General features: G+C 39.2%; 2 protein-coding genes and 1 non-coding gene across 4 annotated transcripts; 1 reads left to right on the forward strand and 2 right to left on the reverse strand.

Annotated features, from left to right (window-relative positions):
* Window positions 1-898: 898 nt before the first annotated feature.
* On the reverse strand, window positions 899-3261 carry LOC146482719 (thioredoxin-like protein 4A). Its single transcript, XM_085106792.1, has one exon. It carries the CDS (start codon window positions 3078-3080, stop codon window positions 2652-2654), a length of 429 nt encoding a protein of 142 aa, XP_084962918.1. The 5' UTR covers window positions 3081-3261; the 3' UTR covers window positions 899-2651.
* Window positions 3262-6526: 3265 nt separating this feature from the next.
* Window positions 6527-17525, reverse strand: LOC146482720 (nuclear cap-binding protein subunit 3-like). Of its 2 annotated transcripts, none has more exons than XM_085106833.1 (10): window positions 17409-17525; window positions 17261-17320; window positions 15437-15546; window positions 14983-15026; window positions 13349-13468; window positions 12793-12886; window positions 11717-11796; window positions 10332-10418; window positions 9379-9409; window positions 6527-8541 (listed from the first exon to the last, which is right to left on the reverse strand). In XM_085106833.1, the coding sequence occupies exons 1-10, from the start codon at window positions 17484-17486 to the stop codon at window positions 8118-8120; spliced, it is 1128 nt and encodes a 375-aa protein (XP_084962959.1). In that variant the 5' UTR covers window positions 17487-17525; the 3' UTR covers window positions 6527-8117. The 2 variants fall into 2 exon arrangements, with proteins under 2 accessions (XP_084962959.1, XP_084962958.1); XM_085106832.1 differs by having other exon boundaries at window positions 11717-11809; window positions 12803-12886; window positions 17409-17524.
* On the forward strand, window positions 12005-12077 carry Trnaa-ugc (transfer RNA alanine (anticodon UGC)). Its single transcript has one exon. It is a non-coding gene; the product is annotated as a tRNA-Ala (tRNA).
* Window positions 17526-18171: the final 646 nt, after the last annotated feature.

Consider the following 18171-nt stretch of genomic DNA (forward strand, 5'->3'; position numbering starts at 1 on the left):
ATAAAAAGCTTCATATGCATTTTGAACATCACCCTGGACGTGATAAGCTTAAGTTAAGTTTGGAAGGAGTCTTTGAATTTGACGGTATCGTGACACCAAAAACTAGGCTTGTCATAGCTGTTGCCATCTCGTTGGTTGGCTGACAGTGATTCTGAAATTGATGTTTAGGTCTTTCATGCTTCATACATTGAAATGACACTCCAAAATACTCTGGTTCAAAGCACACGACTAGAAGGTATCTTTAGCGGGCAGCAGCGATGACGCAGTGGTGAGAGCACTTGGGTGCATACCATTTACGCAAACCACCCGGATGGAAATTTTCGGCATAAACACGAAACGATTTAGCTTGTCTTAACAGAAGATGGATAACATGCAAAATGTATGAACATCAGCTGTAAATCCCAAAAGGAGTAATAAAAATGCATCACTTTGACCAAAATTTCAGAAGTATTCCAAATGGAATGATGCGTACCATTTGATTTTCCAACTGGAAATTCCGGATTTTCCATGTTAATGGTAAGCACCCGTCTCCCTCCAGTGTGGTCTGGGTTTGATTTCCAGATTTTGGTCCTCGTCATACTCAAACCAACATTTCCAAATATCGATAATTTGACCAGGTAACCGTCAGTGTCCCCAGTGAGTAGGGCAATCTTGCTCGGCTTTAATATATAGGAGACTAATAAAATTAAGACTTTTTATTGATTATTTGTTTATTTTATTCATGTTATAAAAATGGGCTATCTTATCTCAGATAAACAATAACATGATTCCTCTTGACAAATATGAGAAAGAAATATACATTGCATAAAACAACAACAACAACAACAACAACAAAAAACGGTCTACTAGCTAGCACTACAATATTAATGATAGACATGATTAGCATGATTCAAGACTCTTCAACCATGAATAAACTCTAGTATAGATGATGCCATTATATGTTGTACCTTGCTTGTTTTGTTTATGTATCATGATATAGCGTTTATTTTTTACAGCAATATAACTAACTAGAACTAACCCTGTTTGCATTTTATTAATACATTACTGAAAACAAAAAGTTGGAAGTGAGGGCAGAAATGGAAACAATCTACAAATATGACACAATAGCTCTGTAAGTGTTACAATGCAAGATGTCCAAACAAAACTGACCTCTTAAATCCATCACATTCCATTCATTGTTAGCCATTTCCACGCATTCACATTGCGAAAAAAGGAACAAAACCCCATGCAAACACTTGCGTAAAACACAAGCCAAAAACAGATACTGCTGTCAATATCACACAATTTTGAACCTTGAGTAAGATCTAAAAATAAAAAAAAAATACTTCAAAGCATTGATGTTTTTGTAAACAACACAGAGCCATGAGAGAAAGCATGCTGACAGTATGTCCTTGACATTGTATAGACTGGAAAATGCCTTTCCAAGACTAGCTCAAATGCGAGGTTAGAAAGCTTTGAAGTATTCAAAGGAAAATAAAGTGATGTCGGTTTGAACTACTCTCTATCCTCCTCCAAAACAACACAATATTGTGTGATGTTGGCATAGTTTCATTTGGGAAGCATTCCGTCCAATATCTTGGACCAGAACTTTGTGGCAAACTCTTAGCCACAGATAGTTCCTGTACATTGTTAAAGACATTCAAAGGTGATATATGCAAGTACTATCTAAGCAGGTTTTTAATGTGCTGTCTTTGCTGTTCTTAGTTGTGTATAAAGATCTATTCTAATTCTCTTAATCATGTATATAGATAAATCTTTCTTTCTTCAACTAAATTATTTTCCTTGCCTTAGAAAAATGTTTTTTGTTATATTTTAGCTTGTTTTAGTACGTTAATACATGCACTAGGGCACTAGGTCTACTCTTGGTTACCATGGTATGGAGTCTATTGGAAATACAGATTACTGCACAGTATTTCAATGCAACTAGATTAACACACTTATCAGAGTGATGATAAAATGGTCAGGTCTGCCCACTGTAGCAGTGCTGTAACAATTACTTTGATAGCCACAATGACAACCAAAATTGCAGCCAATTCTTCAGCTATCACCTCTTCCCACAAATGAAACCAGTAACTGCCAATGATGACTGGCGATTAGTTTCAACATAATCATATACTTGGTTTGTCACTGGTTACAGGAATACCAGAGAGCAGTGATTGAAGAATATGCTCTTTTCAGCAGCCATTCCTGGGGAGATGATGCTGGGAGTATGACTAACCATTGTAGAAAGTCTTTGTATATATGAAAAAGGATTTTTTTTTTTGGGGGGGGGGGGGGGGGGAGGACTTTCCTGGATTTCTCCCTCCTCATTCACAACTATGGCTGCTGCTAAGTGTATAACCAAGTTAGTTGTTACAAATACTAGTGACTAAAGAACAAAAGTTCAGTTTGGTTCACCTCAGTTAAATGTAAGAGAAGAAATTATTGAACAAGGTACACCACAATAGTGATGCACAATTACCTTCTATTAAAGTTATTGTGGGATGTACATAGTGGCTCTATAGTCTGTGGTTAATCCAAAGATAACAGAAAAAGAAATGTTGTCACAAGCCTCCCCCACCCCCTCCAAAAACAAAAACAACAACAACAAAAAAAGTTCAAATGGCATATGTCGTAAGTCCACAGTTCTACATTCAACACAGGGAAAGAACTTAGTAACGATATTTAGTGGAATAGTCTTTGGGCGAGACCACTAAACCTCTGCCTTTTCTCGCTCCGCGGTAAACAGTTTCCACAATGTCAACCATCTCTTGCTTGTCTTCCAAAGCCCAGTTGATCTTATTGTTATTTCCCGTGCCTAAGTCAATCATAATGTGCTTGTTTCGGTAGAAAAACATGCTCGTACAAGGATCATACAATTCATACATTTTGTTGAAGTCTGGAACTTCTGTAACGTCAACCAAGTATATCACCGCAAAGTTCTTCACTTTGTCCGCAATGGAGTACAGTACTTCGTCCATTTTCATGCAGGTGGGGTCCCAATCATGGCCAAAACGGATCACAACAACTCGATCTTCTTCCGTCATGATGGCTTGATCGACTTGCCAACCGTTCCGGAGATGTTGAAGCATGTACGACATTTTGAAAGCTTTCCTTGGCGTAGAAGTGACAACAGATCGATAGTTAAATTTTTTTTACGTCTTTTGAGAAGAATTGACGGTTAAATTTCTGCTAATTCTTGTTGAAAATTGGTGGTTCCTGCCACGAAACGTAAGTTCAACGTTGATGAACAAAATGGTGGAAACCGGCTATCCCACAATGCAACGTTTCCTAAGGTAGTTCCAGTTCTCCTCGTCCTCGAAAATTTGCATAAAAATACACATTTTCAAGCAAGCGGAACAAGGTGCTTCAAGCGTAGGATCTAAGCAAAAAGGCCTCTCCCGGTCTACGCATTTCCGTTTCCGTTTCCGCAAAATAAGTGCTGCGCTCAAGTGCTTGCCGCAGGGAATATTGTCATGTCATGCATGTCCGCGAGAAATGCATTGTGATCAAATAGGTCGTGTTAGCAATACTGTAAAGGTCATGTGTCCGCGTTATTGCTTACGTCATGCTTTGGGGTTGTTTATTTCAAGGTCGACGCTTTTCGAAAAGAATATAATAATGTCAATTTCATGGGGAATGATCTTGAAAGACGATTGTATGACACTAGCGTAAGTTAAGTTAAAAAATTCAAAATGTATCCTGTGTTTGACGAAGAGGCGGTTTTGCCCTGAGTCTGCATTTTATACTCAGTCTGCAGTCTGCAGTCTGCATTTTATACCTGGTCTGCAGTCTGCAGTCTGCATTTTATACCCAGTCTGCAGTCTGCAGTCTGCATTTTATGCCCAGTCTGCAGTCTGCAGTCTGCATTTTATACCTGGTCTGCAGTCTGCAGTCTGCATTTTATACCCAGTCTGCAGTCTGCAGTCTGCATTTTATACCTAGTCTGCATTTTATACCCAGCTGCATTCTGCAGTCTGCATTTTATACTGACCGATTGGCCGGTACTTCATGTAAGACTTCGTCTACACTGTGAACAGACTGAACAGACTCAACCGTTTAAGCAGTTGAGTCTATTGCCAGTGTATAGGACATAAAAAGCCTGAAATAAATCAGAGGGCCTAAAACAGGGTTTGCTTTTGTCAAGAATGTAGTCTCATTGGACATAATTCTTTGTATACCGTCATAAGTTAGTTAGTTAGTTCTCTCCGCGCCATGAGGCGCATAAGGCTGCAACTTTCGTTTTCCAACCAGTCCTGTCTTTTGCTGCAGTCCTGGCTTCAGCCCAGCTGGTCCGCCCTTCTTGTCTGCACTCTCTTTCCACTGTCCTCCTCCACGTGATTTTCGGTCGCCCCACTTTCCTCTTTCCCTCGGGTTGCCACCCCATTGCTACCATACAATCATCGTTCCTGTCTTTTCTAAGCACATGGCCAATCCAGTTCCATCTTCTCCTTCGTATTTCGTCACTTATCTTTCTCACGCCTGTTATTTCTGAAATTGTGTCGTTTCTCATGCGTTGCGGCCACCATGCTCTCAATATCCGTCTTAGACATGTGAACTGAAATCTATCCAATTTCTTCTCTTCGGCAGCTGTTAATTTCCATGCTTCACATCCATACAATAGCACTGGTCGTACCAGAGTCTTAAACAGTTTGATTTTTGTATTCCGACCAATGCTCCTTGTATTCCAGATCTTCTTTAGGTTGTAGAAAGCTCCCTGTGCCTTGCTTAGACGTTTCTTGATGTCTTCCGTGCCACCACACGCATTCTTGATTTTGGCGTTGCCAATGACCTTGTCAGTCTGTGGGCTTCCCGTAGGCTTTCACCCATTGACGTCATGGTGTGTCCGGTTGATATACCGTCATGAGAAACGAACCAAACTTCTCTACTGGCCCCAGTTGTTCAAAGAGCGGATAACTCTATCCAGTGGATAAGTTGCTATCCAGCGAATAAAATGTATTGGTTGGAGTACATTTTATCCGCTGGATAGCGATTTATCCATTGGATAGAGTTATCCGCTCTTTGAACAACCGGCCCCTGAACTATAGCTAGTTGTTGGACTAGTGGCAAGCACAATACTGACTGGCCTTCATTTAGCTTCATTCTCAGTAGACGCCGAATATATAAGAACCCTTAAGCTAACCCAGAAAAATCTAGTCCTTACTGTACTGGTTGGCCTTAGTCTGTTCCAGGCTTGATATAAGTGAAAGGGACTCCCACGCATGCCCACTCCTTTCGCGTCTTCCTCGGTATATCGCGGAGATCCTGCAACAGCCTTTGTGTAGAGTAATTTGATCGGAACTAACTTGTCTGACAAATCTCAGGGATGGGGGCAGGCTTCTTCCTGAAGTGTGCGGCCTAGAGATCAAGACCCTGAACCTATGCTCCCGCCTATTCCATCAGGATAAAACATGACTACTTTTCGTCCTTTTCGGACCTAACCCCTGAAATGTCCGATCCCCCTTTGAGGCCAAAACCAGATCACTCAGTGGACAAAATAGGAGCCTAAGGTACCTGTCTCGGAGAGGGGGGTAACGGCGAGTCTTGTCGATGTAACCAAGAGATACAGCTAAAAGTGGAGCAAGTACTTCTGTCATTGATCAGTTGTTATGTGAAGTTGCTCACAGTCCCTCGTGTTGATTGAATAAACTGCAAAAGAGTCCGTGTGCGTGTTTGTGTTTTTTTTTTGCGTTCGTCCGTCGCACGGTGAATCCAACAAAAGGTCTCGAGGAGCGAGGAAATGGAATCGTGAAGAGACTTCGAGTTGAAAGACCTCGGCTTTGATAAAGACGACCGTCTTGATCTTGAAAACCTTGCTGGCTTAGATCGTTTATTCCTTACGCATGGCAATACTCTTGATGGTCTTTGGTGTTAATGCAGTTTATTACATTACCGCGGAAGTCAGTTTAGAATCGTGTTCGTGTACGGGCTATCAGGATCCCAATACCTTTAGTTCCGGAGACACATACCGTATACTGCCGCTTATAAGCAACCCACCCCTCCCCCTCCCCTATCCCCGCCTCTTATAAGCCCTCCCAGTTATTGGTCCATCTACCTGTAAACCAAAAATACATTCGATTATCAGCCCCCCACCCCCCCCCCCCCCGGATATAAGCAGCCCTATAGTTTGTTTTCATTTTGTTCCAAATATTGACGTTTTACAAAGTTTAATTTAAAATCAGTAAATGGATCAACAATGCTATACCTCGTTTCGAAACGGTTTTCTTTATTCCCGTTATAAGCCCCCTCGGATATAAGCTCCTCTGTTGATAAGCCCATCTAAAACCCCTTGCGAAGTTGTATAAGCCCAGGGCTTATAAGCGGCAGTTTACGGTATAACGGATGTTCTCATCGAAAATCTGTCCTGGTTCACTATGCTGGCCGAAACAGTTCATATTCGTCAAGGAAACGAGGACCATAAGGGAAAAGTAACATGAACATTGTAACCAAGCTTCCATTGTACATCGTAGTGTTTCGTCTTTAAACGATGACAAAATGTACAACACTACTTCACTGTGTTTGACTTTGAAAAAAATTGAAGTTACAGTTTTTTTTTCATAAATCCTTTATTGAGGTGAGGGGAAATGACATCGAGGGTAATATGTTGTTTTAATTTATTAAATAGTTTACTACATATGCAAGTTAAAATTAAAGTTAGCACTCTTTTAAAACCATTGCTTCAAGTAGAACAACTCACAGATATTGTAATGGTCTTGAGGAGAAGGGTGGGGCTTTCTTTTCAACCGGTCAGATCAACTGAGTTGCAACACTGTTGCGTACATCGCTCTTCTTTACAATATATTAAATTATTTTAAAATATGTGGAAGTTTGCAAGAATGAGAAAAGCGTTGGAAATGTAGACCGAAGGCAAATGTTTAAACGTGATATCTCGAGTTGAAATGGCCGCGAAGACCCGTGGCAAAACAAAATTCCGAACAAGACCAGTGCGTAGACTCATCTAACTAAAAAAGCACTGTCTCATTCAGGGAAATAGGCACTGCTCAGTAAAGTCGCTTTCCTCTCCAATATAAAAAGAATTACTTATTGAAATCAATTCGGTTAAGAGACGTTCGGCATATCACACCAAAAGCGATACATTTAAGTGCTTGTTGTTAAATATTGGATATGTTTATTATCCCCGTGTAGGCTATTTAGAATATTGCTTAGTCTTGGACCCTAAATCAGAACGCTGTCACACTAAATTTGTGAGTTTTGTTTTTGATAACGCGTGGTCCGAAGAAGAGAGAATTTCGGCGGATACGAAATCTAGCCTAAATCTTTAGCTTAAGTTTTATACACCCTGTCAACAAGCAATATTGAAGTTCGCCGATGGAAGTAGCCATTACTCCGGCTGCGATATTTTGTGCTGTTTTTGTAGTGCTCTTCTTCAAGAACGATCATTTATCCAACAACGATTTTGCGCTCGAAATATCACCTAAAATGTAAGAACCTATTAGTGAACTATTGTAGTTATCAAGGAAAAAGATCCGTTTACGACTATATAGTTAAAAATAATTAAAGGCCTATATACAGGATTAAATAGAAAGCTTGACGACAAAATAAAAAGAAAACACTGCAACTCAAATATAACGAACAATTCTTCATCCAAAACATTTGGCTTATTACTGATCACGGCTGATTACTGCGGTAAAACCAAAACTAGAGTCATGATTGTCCAAGAAAATACAACCAATCAGAACTCTTAGCAAAGGACAAAAAATACTATTGGTCAGAGCCAAGCGCGGGAAAACGCGCAACCGGTGTCAAGCGCAGGATAACGTGCAACCAGCTACGAGGGCGGGAAAACGTTGCAATGGTTGTCAAAACGTACAACCAGTCCCAAGGGCGGGAAAAGGCGGATTGATCTTTGTTCCTGATTGGTTGAAAAAAGTTTTTTTCCGAGCGGTTAAAGGACATTGCATGAGCCAGTCGAAAAAAAGACAAAATTCTGCCTCTGCTGCAAGATTTGTTCGTTATATCCCAGCTGTACTGTGTCAAGCATAACCTAATTCGCAGAGGTTTCAAGGTTTTGCCATAGCAGTTGTCTTGAGAAGGGAGAGAGAACGAACGACCTCAAACCGTCTGGGAATAAGGCTTTGTTAAGAACGAACTGCATATCAACTTAAAACTATTAAAAATCAAGATGCCGGCTCCTCTTTGATTTCTATAGATAGAGACGGTCTGTTCTTGAAATTAAACCCGTGGCGCTCTCTACTAATCAGCTTAGCGCGCAAGTCCAGAGTCTGTGGTGGTTTGATTTCTTCCTTTTTTTCTTGCCTTTTCTCAATCCTCCCTTTCCATTTGTCCCTCTTTTCCCTTCTATCGTCATCTTCGTCGCTCTCATCTTCACTCTCATCCTCTTCCAAGGAATCTGCATACATACGCATGCGCAGATTGGAGGGTTCACTCTTCTCCACGGGCCCGTCGTTGGTGACCATAATCTTGAGGGGCGGCTCATCTATTTCCATTTTTTCCTCCTTTTCGGTTCCCAGAAAGAGAACAGCTGGTCCGTCAGCATACATGTGTTTGGCGCGTTCCTTTTCCTTCTGTATTTTCCTCTTCCTGTGACAAAGAGGCAGTTGCAAGACAGAGTGCAATTATGCATCAAACCAGTGCAAATATTTAACAATTATTCCACGAGCGTGCGCTGGATATGAGATGATAGATAGCCAACGAGGCGCGTATCGCCGAGTTGGCTATAGTCATCTCATATTCAAGAAACACGAGTGGAATAATTGTTTTATTAAAAACAATTTGAAATATTGCTAGATCTTGCTGATCTTGCTTTGCAAGAAAAACTAAAAGACAATTTAATGGTCGCCATTTCTTGGGCAGTATAATGGCTCATATACCATGGCCGCTAAGCCAATCACATCCCTGGAATTGCATCATGATCCAGTTTTTAATAAGTCGAGTATATATTACACTTCTCAATACCACGCGCAACGAGAATAATTGAAAAAGCCTACATATGAAGAAAGAGAAATGCTGTATAATAAACAATTTATTCAGCGCAAAGTTGTGTAACACGAAAGGCTGATTTTATGGTAACTCCCAAGAATTTCCAGCCGTATCATAAACGTTCCGTTGAATAATAATAATAATAATAATAATAATAATAATAATAATAATAATAATAATAATAATAATAATAATAATAATAATAATAATAATAATAATAATAATAATAATATTAACAGTCCCTTTTTGTTAAGTATAGAGCTAGTAAAAAAACGTCCGAACGCGACACACGTCACGCCTCCTCGCGTGAGGCGATTTTCGCGTGTCCTCGGGTGTTTCACCTGCTCTAGTTCTCTGCAAAATTTAAAAGTCCACTGGAACTGGAAGTCTACTAAATGACGCGAATCAGTCACAAACAAACTGCTATTCGTGTATTACCTTGATGCGCTGACAAGACCTCTCTTTTGACCTGAAAGTAAGAGGATAGTTGAATTCCATTGAAATTTGATATAGAACATTTCCAAAGATTACTGACCTAAGATAATAATAACAATAATAGTTCATTTATATAGCGCACACATCCATTATTTGCCCGAGGCGCCTAACAAAAAATTTACCCTAAAAATAACTTAGAAAACTAAGACTAGATACGTTGTCCCAACTTTTGAAGATTCCCAATTGTTTAGGGGTCGTTTACATGTAAACACTTCACTTGATTTTCCAAAGCTTGTCAGAGACAACATATGCATACATAAATATGTAAAGTCTAAATGGCTGGAAAATAAGTCAGCTGGCAGACCGGTTGAATATACCAACCAGTTCTGTTGGTCGGCTAGGCAACGAGTAGGTCCCTTATTTTTCCTAGTCAAGCGAGAACAACACACATGCGCATGCAAGAATTGCTTCCTGTAAGGGCTGTCTCCTTGCAGGAAGCCATTTTTACTCACTTCGTTGTTGCTATCCCTAGGAAAGGAGAAATAAGGGACGATTCGTAGCCTAACCAACCAACAGAACTAGCAAGAGAGAACAGCGTCTTTTTTTTTTTAAACTATTTTCCGATAAAAATAAAATATTTTAGCTATTTGGGTCATCCTCCAGATGAAAGCACTTTTGGACTACAAATTGACAACTGGCTAAATTTAAGTCAGTGTTTATGTACTACATTGTATGCCTGATATAACGAAATTCCTGCTGATTAATCTACATGACTCAAACATCTAACGTAATCAAGGACTCTTTTCATCAGTAGGTCAAGTTTGACCCTCAAATATTATTATGCTGTTTTATTGACTGACACAAAAATCAATTTTCAACAATTATCAATGATATAGCAAAAGAAAGGGGACTCTTTCACTTGATTTACATCATCATTCTAATAACAAATCACCCACCTGTTTGATTAGTGGTAGTTTTGTTTGGATTTCCATTGATTAAGTAATACATACTTCTTTGCGCTGCTCCTGGTTGCTTCTTGTCTTCTGCAAGGTGATAACTACATGTTTTAATATGCCACATGTACTGTTGCTTCCATTTGAGAAAATCAAAACATACTTGCCTGCTTGATTGCGAATCAGACTAAAATGATTAAATATAGCATTGCATTTTGTCTCAAAGAAGCAGTGCTCGAAATTTTGCTTACAGATTTGAAAGGAATAAAAATGATACAAAATGGTAGTATTTGACCTAGGGAATTTGCAAACAAACAGGGAATTCCAAAGGGGTTAGAGGGAAAATGGAAAGTCTGAAGAAGATGGGGTGTGTGTGTGTAGGGAGTGTGAAATTCCAAGGGCATGGAGGGGGGTGGGGGGGGGGGGTGGGGTTGAGCAGAATCTTTGTGGAATCACCCAATACCTCACAGCCACTCATTCACCCTCAGCTTTGGTTTAAGATGCTAAGCCCTAATAATGACTGACATCTAATTATTTCTCCCAACCACTTCTTGATCAAATGTACATGAAATGAGAATGATGAAAATTATCACCAAAGATAAACCATCTTGGATACATGGCCTCCAAGAGAAGCAGCATTTGTTGTTTTATTTTTTTTTTCTTTTATTGTAGTTAGGTAGGTAGATAATTAGTTGATGATGATTGATACAGAGCTGATGGAAATACCATGTCAAAATAAAGTTATTGCATTGTATCGTCTTATTACTTTGAACATACTATAGCATAAATACATTTGATGCCGACCAACGCTCAGTTAGAGACCTGGTAAACTGTTGGTTTGCATTTTTTCATCCATTCTGTTTGAATTTGTCTACTGTGTCTACTGGTCTACTGTATATTTGGAATGTGGGGGTGGGGGGGGTGAGGCTGAATCCTCAGACTTACTCCCAGATCCAGTTTGGATTTGTGCTTTAACTTGTTATAACCCTCTAAACTTACTTATCTATTAGTAAACGCTTCCATTCCCTGACTCTGTTCAGCATAAAACTAAGTGCTCCTGTAAGTAGCTACAAGCAGAAATATCACTAAAGGCCGATTTACACGGTACAACTTTGTTGCATGCGACAAGCTTACGACATGCCTACGACACAAATTCTATCGTGTAAATCAAACCTACAACTCGCTTACGACTGTCGTGTACGTCTCAAAAAATGTCGTAGGATTTTAAAACATATTAAAAAATCCTACGACAATTGTAGTGTATAGGCAATGTTGATTGACGAGAGTTGTGTACGATTTTTACATGACGCAAGCAGCGCGCGCTCTAGAAATCGCATGCAGTAAGAGAAAATCGTACTATCTAAATCGGCCTTAACAAATGTACTTACTTTTGGTTGCCAATCGTAAAAAAAGACATTTTGCCTTTGGATGAGAGGGTCCTATTTTCCATCTGACTTCAACAGATTCACTAATTTCATCATCTGTTGCAAGTATGAAAAAATACATTTGTTACAATATTCTTTTCACAACTGCTGAAGTTGCGTACTAACTGTAAGGATCTTTCTTCCATTTAATGTTTCATCCACAGTTCAATATATGATGTTTCATACATTCATATTCATTCATTCATCTTTCACAGGTATGTTATGAACTCACGATATGACCAGCTCCCAGTTGGCTTGATAGCTCAGTTGGTAGAGCACTGCACCTGCATTGCAGAGGTCATGGGTTTGAATCCCGTTCAAGCCAGAATTTTTTCAGGCTTTCTTTTTGCAGCTGCTTAAGTTGACTAAGTTGCATACTAACTGCAAGGATCTTTCTTCTATTTAATATCCAATACATGAAAGACCATCAAAGTTATGCATGCAACTAGAAAAAATAAAACATATAAGCCTGATGATTAACAATACAACAAAAACTTGTAGATAGCTGAATAAGCAGCCTAACCCTGCAAGCAAGCAAAAGAGTAAAGCAAATTCAAGGAGTGGAATGTGCACTCCCTTGCACGATCTTTGCTCAGTCTCATAATAATAATGCACTTTGGCAGTTTCATCGTCTAGAGAGGGACAAGCAGTCCTCCCATTAAACACCATCCTGTCTGGCCTCATAGCTCAGTTGGTAGAGCATCAACTCATTAAAACAGTCAAAAGCAGCCTTCTTGTTAAATACTGCTCTCATCTGGTCTTAGAGTTCTGACAGTTGGTACAGCATCAGTGATTAAAATCCAGGGGCCAGGGTTTGCATTTCACTGAGGTCAGAGATTTTCTTCTTGACAATACATTGTGTGGACCACATTTTCTCACTAAGGCAATGCTCAGTAGGAATTAAGCGGTTTCCTTCCACCACTTAAATTTACACTATAGAATTAATCCTCTGATTTCTCATTGAACAGTTCTGCTTTGTCTGCTTTACAGCACAGCATCCTGGTATCTTGAGTACTCACCACATTTTACCAAAACAAAACACAACAGTACCTGCAGGAGTTTTCCCTTCTATTTCTTTTCCTATTGCCATGAGAACTCTGGATGCAGTGAAGTCATCATCCCACACTACATTACCTATAATAGAAAATAAAATAAAGGTTTAAGTTAAGTGTCACCCTCGTTAACCAAAGTTGATTGATTTTTTATTTATTTATTTATTTATTTATTTATTTATTTATTTATTTTATTTTTAAGGTGAAGATTTTAAAGGTGGCTTTAGTTATGGCACCATCAGCTGGCCTACAGACATCATAGATACAGCAGAGTCCTCAAGCACTGCCTCACACACTCTTGAAAAGGAAATAAAACTATTCATCTGAGAAAGTAGGAGTGCAAGAGAGCTTGTAGTAAATTAATACCTGCAAACAGTAATCCAAAGTAAACAAGTCTAGACTGCTTGAGATAGCTGTTGTTCAAGATAGTTGCCTTCTGGTGTAAATACAACTCGCATGGTGCGTAAAGGAGATGATAGACACCTGTGATATCCACTCAACATAAAAAGGCCATGAAAGATTTAGTAGGTCTTTAGATACTTACAAGAAGAGTCATCAATCCACTCCACTGAACCTGGTACAAAATCGTTAAAATATGCAAACACATCCTTTGTACTCATATCATCCACACCATGGATAAGAATGGCATCTTGCCTTGCTTCACCTACGAACAAGAAAAGTCCATAATTTGTGAGTGACAGTCACAGTTCAGGTTCTGTGCTACTTTGCTGATCCCATCTAGGGCGGAGGGGGGAAGAGGAGTAATTATACTCCTTCCCACTTCATGCCGGTCATCCAGTAGTAGACTAGCATCCCATCCAGGGGAGAGTTGCAATACTCTTAGTTGCTTCATGCTGGGTATCCTGTGATGGAATAGCATCCCATCAACAGGGGAGAAGCAATACTCCAAGTCAGTTCATGCTGGGTATGCTGTGATGGACTAGCATCCCATCCAGGGAGGAGTAGTAATACTTCTATTCACTTCATGCTGGGTATTCTGTGATGGTCTAGCATTTCACCCAGTGGGGAGTAGTAATACATTTCATGTGGGATTTCTTATGGTTTGGGACTGGTCTGTACATTCAAATGTTTCCTTTTATCAATAGAGTTGATAAGGTAATTTAGCCACCATGATAACAGTCTCCAACCTTATTAACTGAAACTTTTGTTCCTTCTCGCCCACCAACGCAGGACTACAGAAACTAACTCTCTGGTCTGTAAATGGTTGTGTTGTTCCGTTAAACTTCACTCCACATTAGGGCCATTTATACGGGAGAAAATAAGACACGTCTTATCTTAGACGCGTCTTAAATAAGACGCGAGCTGATCGTATAAACCGCACAAAATAAGCGTTCGTGTCTTATTTTAGACGCGACTAAAATAAGACGCGTCTTACTCTGGAACAGGAGCTTGAGCTGTTCTTGTCTTGGTCGCATCTTAAATAAGACGTGAACTTCCTCGTATAAATGGTACACGCGTCTTAAATAAGACGTGACTACAAATGAGCATGCGTAAGAGCGAGTGATGCGTCACGACATACGTCACTGACTGCTCTCAGCTCTGCAAAATGGCTTCGCAGTGTTCACAGTCCTCTTTGCAGTGTTCAAAAACACCAGCAACACCGGCAGCAAAACGAAATACGTGGACTACCACGGAAGAGAAGGAGTTTCTGCTTATTTGCAAAGAGAGGGCATTTGCCGAGGAGCTGGACAATTGTGTTACGGGCGCCGGTGTTAGTTACTTCTGATGTAACTTCTGTTTACATTGAACGTTTATCCTTTCGCAATTGGTACAGATGAAAATTTGTTGCAAATCATTGCTAATTAGCATGGTTGCTAATGGTAACGTCGCATGTATACAAGGCTGTATCAAAAATAAAACGCAGGTCGTTTACACGTGATTTTTGCGTCTTACGCAGGACGCGATCGTATAAACGGTACAGTTCATGTCTTATTTAAGACGCGTCTTAGATAAGACGCGTCTTATTTTCTCCCGTATAAATGGCCCTATTGTCTCTCTCTATCAAGATGTATGGTACTGGCAATTCATTAGGGAAGCCTCAAGCCCCTTAGAGGAAGGGGGGGGGGGGGGGGTGGTGTTTATCCCAGCAGTAGTATTAAAACTTTTGTATGTACTGTACCATAATTATTTTAAAATGCCAAAAGAGCATATACTTACCTTCTGATATAGGGGGAAGTTCTTTGACATCAATGGAAGGCAACCTGAAAAAAAAAGTCAAAGTTAATATTTTAAAAGAATTGGTTAACTACCACTGATCGCATGCCAGACATTTTAAATTCTTAAGAGAATTGTAATATTTTAATTGTATTATCTGCTCAAGTTTAAATCATATCACCTCAGATCTCCAAGAAGCTTTACACTTTTCTAAACTTGGTATGGTAAATTCATTTCCTGAAATCATTTTTCAACCTAATCTAATAATTAATTAAAAGCGTCATGCTAACTGCCAAATTGTGTTACATTCTTCTACGTGTTTTATATTACAAATGTCAAGTGAAGCACAGGTTATCTGGGTTGCCTGTGGCTTGTGAAGTTTGCCCAGTTGACAGACAATAATTATTCACATAGCAAGTTATAACTTGTTTCTGTTATAATTTTTCAGTGTGCATACACAGCATCAGTATCCTGATCAGACTGCTCTTCAGAGTTGTTCACAGCTTGTTTGTTTTTTTGTTGGAGTCCAAATCTTTTTGCTCTTCTGGCTTTTCTCTCAAGAGCTTCCTACAAAAACAATGCCATTAAAATATTATTGACACAATTTATTGAAAAGACAAGTAAAAGAGTAACAAGAATAACTGACATTTTGGTGTCATCATGATGCGACTATCAAGTTAATTAAAGTAACTAAGTCTTTGTTCTGCTGAAATAGTCTGAAATAGCATCCAATAAATTTGTATAATAAGGAATGGGAAATGAAAATTTTCCAAATATTTTAGCTTGAATTGAGTCTGATGATATTAAATTATTGCAAGTTTGGACTGGGTAACTGTGTTATTTATTTTGACATTCCCTAATATGCAAATTTAGCAGACGCTATTTCAGACTCATAGAACACTGACTTACTTACTTTCAATTAATTACCCTGACAATGGCATCATGATGATACTGAAACATTGGTTTTTACTGTTTTTACATCAGTCAATTTCGGCAGTGCCCACTTTCTCCAGGTATCAGCAGGGCATTTTCCAACATACTTTTGTACCTCCTGAGGATCAGGCATTAGTCTATCCCTGGTAAGCCCATGATAAGCCCAAAAATTTGATTTTTCTTGGAATTCTGACATGTAAGCGTATTCGGAAATTATCCAGCTTTCATTTGAGTCAAATTTGGTTGCAAAGAGGCAAAGAGTTCACATCATTTCTGCAGCATTCAAACTGTTTCGTGGAAAAGTTGCTCCACTTGTCAAAATATATACAATACAACCAGCAAATTAGAAGGCGTGATCTATCGAGCTTTCTACAAGATGGATGTAAGGGCTGCAATCTAGGCAGTTCTTACTTTTTGTAACAGACATAGACAATTAGTAATATACATTTTGAGTTTTACATAGTCTTTACAAAGTTATCTCATAGTCACTTAATTGAAGGGGTGCACGGAATAAGGCCCTAAGTGACTTTTGATGTAAGGTCAAATTCTCCTCTTGTTTCACAAGCAAATACAAGGCAAATTGGAAGGAGAATCTAACAATTTGTCAGAAGTCACTTACGGCTTTTTTCCAGGCACCCCTTCAATTATTGTTAGTTAGGTGTCCCCTATTAGTAGAGGGGTCTCTCTCTGCTAGTTAACAAATAGATTCCATGTTGCCGTGCGTCTGTTCATTAATAGATCACAGGTGATGTCAAAATGTGGTAAGAACAAAAAACTGGCACACAAGGAACAGCCGAGTGTGTCCCTGATGTTCTTACCACATTTTGACGTCTTCTGTGATTTATTAATGAACAGATGCATAGCAACATGGAATCTATTTCTTTTATATAATAAAGAAGCAAAAGTTGTTAATGGTGACATCAAAACTACGTCTGTCTTCCAATAGATCATAAGTAAGAACCAATCAAAATGTGTGTAGAATTGAGCTTATAATATAAACATTTTTAAACATGTTAATAAAGTTCATTGATTTCATTTGCGCACAAAACAGCTCAACACGACTAAAGTACACTGTCGCGTATCTCAATTTGGATGCAAATGCACAGAAAAGAAAAACCCCAAGAAACGAACAACGTAAGCTTATAATTTAATTTAATTGAATTCTCAACATTTGTGAGTGCCCTGTGCTTTAACTTGTATAATTAAATTAAAGAAAGTTTTGTGTTCTTCCTCTTTGGGATCTACACAATCTGTGTCGATTTATGCTCGTCAAATCAATAAAAATGCAGGAAATAGATACAGCTACTGGCAAGTCAGGACTTTAAAGGAATCAATAAAGCTTAGGTACCTTAGAAGTTACGTCAAATCCTGTCACGAAACAACCAGACTTGTTTTCATATCGTCTTTCCTGTGACGCAAAATACAACGTAAAAAATGCTAAGATGTTCGAGGAAATTGTATATACGATAAAAAAAGATGACCTTGCTTTTACTTACCAAGTTAAAAGGAAAATCTTTCTCTTCTTCCTCGTCATTATCAACGGGAATTTCTACTTTCAATTCCTCAAACTCCATCTTAGAAAGCACTAGTACCCAGACTTCCTTTACGCAACAGAAGACAGAGAGCAGAGAACTGGGTACAACTTTGAAAAAAGGGTGTTCATGTGCTCTGCAGCGCATGTTCATGGACATGGTAAAATTCATTCAACAAAAGCAACAAATTGTGTTTGAAATTCTGATGTAAGTTAATGTTATCAATATTGCTGGGAAAGAGTGTGATATCTGGGTTTGATTGACAGAGGAAAATCTGGGTGCAAGTGACTATCACCCCCGGGGGGGGGGGGGGGTACTCCCCTATATAAGCTATATAGGTATGTGCCGCCCCAAAGGGTATGGTTTTTGAGCCGTTTTGGTCTGAAAACGGTTATAGATTTTGACAATTACGGTCTGAAATCGGGTCGGGTTTTTGGGGCCGGGAACATTTACAAAAGCTTACAAACATGTTTTTCTTCTCAGTACGTAACTGGAACGACTAACTGATAGCGAGAAAAAGAAATAGATAAACTATGTCATTCCAGCTTACTTTTACTCCTTCCGTCAACTTCCGTTCGGCGCTGATGCATAATTATCAGGTCTGAAAACGGGTATGAATTTTAGAGGTCAGGTCTGAAAACGGGTGTGGAAAATGGCATGTTTAGGTCTGAAATAGGGTCGGGATTTGAAGACCCGGGCGGCACACCCCCACCAAGAATTACGAGGA

This window comes from Pavona decussata, unplaced genomic scaffold, assembly GCF_977016875.1.
Source record: "Pavona decussata unplaced genomic scaffold, jaPavDecu1.1 SCAFFOLD_44, whole genome shotgun sequence".
NCBI lineage: Eukaryota > Metazoa > Cnidaria > Anthozoa > Scleractinia > Agariciidae > Pavona > Pavona decussata.